Below are 4,653 nucleotides of genomic sequence, written 5' to 3'. Positions count from 1 at the left end.
ATTTTATTGTTTGTATATTGTATTACAGCTGATAAGTGACTGGTGAGAGAAACAGAGGAACAGGCATGACCACATCATTATAAATTAAATATTTTTATTCAGAGACATATATATATTAGCTATTTACATTTGATATCCCAACCAATTTTTACAGACAAATAAACATTCAGTGTTGCTTTTTACATTTTGAGGCTTTTTTTTTTTTTTACATTTTTTTCCTGTAAAACTGATCTTTATTAGATTTTCTGTGCTCACTGAGAAACCACTTTGCATTATCTTCCATAGTAAATGTATGGTAAAAAAGAACTGCTTTGAGCTCAGGTGAAGGTACAGTATCAGTTTGTTATCATTTCCATACAGTCTTTTATCCATATTACATACAAAGGTACAGTAGAACAATAGAATAATTAGACTTTGTTTTAGCAGTAAAAGTTGTACTCTAGTGCAAATAAAAATGGGGTACAGGTTTCTGAAGGGCAGGTATTTTCCCAATGGATATTCAGAATGACAGTACAGGTATGGGGACCTGTTATCCAGAATGCCAGGACCTGGGGTTTTCAATATAATGGATCTTTCTGTAATTTGGGTCTTCATACCTTAAGGGGCACATTTACTTTGGGTCGAATATCGAGGATTAATTAACCCTCGATATTCGACCGTCGAAGTAAAATCCTTCGACTTCGAATATCGAAGTCGAAGGATTTACCGCATTTCCTATGATCGAACGATTAAAACCTTCGAATCGAACGATTCAAAGGATTTTAATCCATCGATCTAACGATTTTCCTTTGATCAGAAAATTGTTAGGAAGCCTATGGGGACCTTGGTGGCGAAGTAGGGGGTCAAAGTTTTTTTTAAAGAGACAGTACTTCGACTATCGAATGGTCGAATAGTTGAACGATTTTTAGTTCGAATCATTCGATTCGAAGTCGAAGTCGTAGTCGAAGGTCGAAGTAGCCAATTCGATGGTCAAAGTAGCCAAAAAAATCATTCGAAATTCAAAGTTTTTTTTATTCTATTCCTTCACTCGAGCTAAGTAAATGTGCCCCTAAGTCTACCAGAAAATCATTTAAACATTAAGTAAACCCAATAGGCTGGTTTTGCTTCCAATAAGGATTAATTATATCTTAGTTTGGATCAAGTACAAGCTACTGTTTTATTATTACAGAGAAAAAGGAAATTATTTTTAAATATCTGGATAAAATGGATAATGGGTGTCCAGATAACCGATCCTTTACCTGTTCTGTAAAAAGAATTCAGGACTTAATGGAACTAGGATGATTCCTAAAATAAAAACTACAGGGAAATGGCTAAAAGAAACAAGACAATGAAAATGATATAAACCTCCATTCTTAACACAAGCAATAATCAGCATCATCCTGTGCTGCTGAGACAAATCTGAATAGCCACAATATCTCAAAGCAAATTTGAGATTACCAGCTTTCTCAGAACAAAAAAATTTGATTGCCAGCGTTATAACTTATCACTGGAATCTGTTACCAATCATAAACTGGTTTAGTATATTGACATATCTGCAATAAATTCAACCGACACTGTATTGTCTATGAGGAACTGAAAGATAGCAGACTCATACCTGTATCACACTTGCAACGTTCTTTCCTGTGCTAATATTTGTGCCGTGTATTTGGCACTCAGTGTCTCAAGTGAAATAAAAACACAGTTGCACAAGACTATAACCCTATAACTTAATTCCATCATGGGCGGGAAACATGGTGTCCACAATGACAAAATTAATATATAGGGTTATACCCTTTGTACTTGCTTCCACAACTGGGTAGTCCTTGATTTTAAGGAGGAGAAAGAACCTGCCACGGTCTCCATATTTTCATACTGCTTGGAGAGACTTGAAAAGAAACTCTTTGTTGGTAGAATGTTTGATAGGGTGCAGGAAGGCAAGAATCAGTCCATGAAAGGTTTTTATCCCCTTCTTGAACTAGTCCGTTCTCCTGGGTATGCAGAAAGCCCACTGTCTCTTTTAAACACATGTAGTAGCCTTGATAATAGGAGTCCTGCACATTTTCTGGAAGTAGCTGGGAACCTTAAAGAAAAAAAAATACTGTCAAACTTTAAAGCAATAACACAAAAACAGGCTTTAGTGCACACTAACATTTTGATGTACAGTAATTGACTAGGTTCACAGCTTTATATTGTGAGTTAGTTTGCGTCTAGGACCTACAGGTTAAATATGCACCTCTAAAGGTCAGGGTACGTGCTCAGATTTGGGGAGATTAGTTGCCCCACAAATCTCCTCTTCTTCTGGGCGACTAATCTCCCCGAACTGCCTCCCACCGGCTTCATTTTCCTAAATTGTCCGAAGTTGCCTCACAAGGAAACTTCAGGTGACTTCGGAAAACGAATCGCTCCAAGTGCCATCCCGCTGGTGATTAATCTCCCAGAATCTGAGCTTGTGCCCTGACCCTTAAGCTTTATGTTATATCCCAACAACATTATTAATCCAATTCCATGGAAAAAACTATTTTGCCATATGGAAATATGGACAAGTTACAAGTAAATTGATAATCTCTTAACTTACAACAAATTCTAGAGTTAATGACAACAATCTCCCTGTTAAAATGGCACATTTCTATAGGTGTATACTCGTACATTTTATACCTATCTTTTACAAACTTTACACATACTCTTTTAATCTATATTACATGTACTCAAATGTATCCAATAAATTGATGCAAATGGGTACACAAATAAATATGTACTGTATACCTGTGCAGGCATAGACTGAAACTTCATTTTGTCTTGGACCCCATGTTGCCCTGCAAAGGTTTTTGTTGACCGACACCCAAAATCTAAGGGTGAAAGTTTTCAGGGATGTCTGTTGTATGATATCAAATATGAAATATAGTGCTGCTCTGTATAGATGCATTAGACATACAGACAGATAAATCATTATACTAAATGAGCATGTGGAAAGGACCCTGTCTGCTACTGTGTAATAATATATACATGTTCTTGACCCGTTAGTTGCAGAATGAAAGGAACAAAGTTTACAATGACTTACGGTTCATCTGATGTTTCTTCTGTTGCTGTAGGTAGCTCACTGCCATTTCCAATATGTCCGCCTTCTCCAACTTGGAATGGGGATGATGCGTCTGAAAGTTTCTCTCCAGTAATATCCTGAGCTGCTCAATGCTGTTGTTGATGCGATCTCTTCTCATCTTCTCAATCACTGGCTTTCTTATCTGAAACAAATATGCATGCTTATTTATTTCTATTTATTTAATATACTTGTATCTGCTGGACTTGCAAATGCAAGCAAGCAAGAGTAGGGGGGTCTGCCGTTGTATACCCCTACTGTAATATATATATATATATATATTCACACAAGTTTATCTACATAAGATAAGAAATTCAGCTGAGATACCTTATTTTTTTTCAAGTCATGAAGCTGTCCTTTAGTATCATCTGGCAACATCTGCAGACTGGGAGCCATTCTTTATGGAGAAAGAGCTAGTGTTTGTGTTGTAGCCAAGGGTGAATGTTATGTCTCCTGCCAGCACTCATCTGTATTTATAAGCACAAGCCTCTGGCTGATAAGCAAGTCTTTTGCATGCCACAATTTCCCACACTCGTGAACCAATAGAGGAAACAATAGAGATAATAGAAGTGTGCCTGAGAGACCCGGCCATGGCCCGAGGAACATCTCCCCTCCTCCTCTACAGATGAACAGGTGGACTGGGCGTAGTGCAATTGTAATATGGCTTAAATGAGACATTCACCGTGGGAAAGCTGCAGTCTCACAAAAACCAGAGCTTCTGCTTGATCTGAAGGCTGATTACTTTCCAGTGACACCTGTTTTCACATTTACAGTATACAACAAAAAAAGTACAGTGTTGACAATGCAGATATTTAACCTTTTCTCTGGCTTGTGCCACGATGTCGCAATTGTTTTCTTGCACATGTCACAATGGATGCGTTGATACGGAATGCATTTTGCTGTTTGTACGAAAGAGTAACAGCAACACGAAAAAAGCCCTGGGAGTCTCGCTCATGCAAACTTGCTAACAGATCCTGTGTGCAGGTGTTTTATTCTACATGCTACACCATCCATATTCAGTTTGAAGAGGTTCTGGCCTTTCCCTGTTTTCATTTCATCTTGTGTTTATCTCAGTCTTGAATTCCTCTACTGCTGTGGTTCTATACTGTGGGGCTGCTCCTAATGAGGAGCATGAAGCAGTGGCAGGGGGGCTCAGACCAGTGAGGGTGCAATGACTTTTGCTTTCCTAGGTACACCCTCCATTAGATCTCAGCTGGAAGCAGCCTTGGACTGGGGGATCCCTCCCCACTCGGCCTGCGCACCACTGCAAAGCCCCCTCTGGCTCCTGCCCCAGTAACGTCCCCCTTTCGGCTCCCAACGTGTGTATCTTTTTTGTGTCATAGTCAAGGCCAGGGCCAGGGAGGGTGGCTGGGGGCAGCAGCAGTGGTTTCAGGCAGGGAGCAGGTCAGGGCTAGCAAGGCCCACCAGGTTTTTTCCCAGTGTCTCTCCAGCCCAGCCCGACCCTGACTTGAAGGTCAATTAGGGTGAGATTTGGGGGTGAATATGTATTTACTGTCCTATATATTTTCTATATTGGGAATAATGTAACCCTGTTTCAAAATAAAAGCATATTAGAAATT

At 39.2% G+C, this 4,653-nt stretch overlaps 1 protein-coding gene across 1 annotated transcript; it reads right to left on the bottom strand.

The window, feature by feature from the left end:
* Window positions 1–1,088: 1,088 nt before the first annotated feature.
* On the bottom strand, window positions 1,089–3,688 carry hes5.10.S (hairy and enhancer of split 5 gene 10 S homeolog). Its single transcript, XM_018227979.2, has 3 exons — window positions 3,401–3,688; window positions 3,038–3,218; window positions 1,089–2,059 (listed from the first exon to the last, which is right to left on the bottom strand). The coding sequence occupies exons 1-3, from the start codon at window positions 3,467–3,469 to the stop codon at window positions 1,809–1,811; spliced, it is 501 nt and encodes a 166-aa protein (XP_018083468.1). The 5' UTR covers window positions 3,470–3,688; the 3' UTR covers window positions 1,089–1,808.
* Between the last annotated feature and the right edge of the window lie 965 nt (window positions 3,689–4,653).

This window comes from Xenopus laevis, chromosome 7S (genome assembly GCF_017654675.1).
Source record: "Xenopus laevis strain J_2021 chromosome 7S, Xenopus_laevis_v10.1, whole genome shotgun sequence".
Classification (NCBI taxonomy): Eukaryota; Metazoa; Chordata; class Amphibia; order Anura; family Pipidae; genus Xenopus; species Xenopus laevis.
Note: the sequence above shows the minus strand (reverse complement) of the source record. Positions and strands in the feature narration are given on the sequence as shown.

What these genes read in the sequence shown, in the direction of transcription:
- hes5.10.S (XM_018227979.2), bottom strand. Translation starts at nt 3,469, where the DNA reads ATGGCTCCCAGTCTGCAGATGTTGCCAGATGATACTAAAGGACAGCTT. An exon ending in ATGACTTGAAAAAAAATAAG is followed by an intron (nt 3,219 to 3,400) that starts GTATCTCAGCTG and finishes TATTTGTTTCAG; the next exon opens with ATAAGAAAGCCAGTGATTGA. An exon ending in GAAGAAACATCAGATGAACC is followed by an intron (nt 2,060 to 3,037) that starts GTAAGTCATTGT and finishes TTTTTCTTTAAG; the next exon opens with GTTCCCAGCTACTTCCAGAA.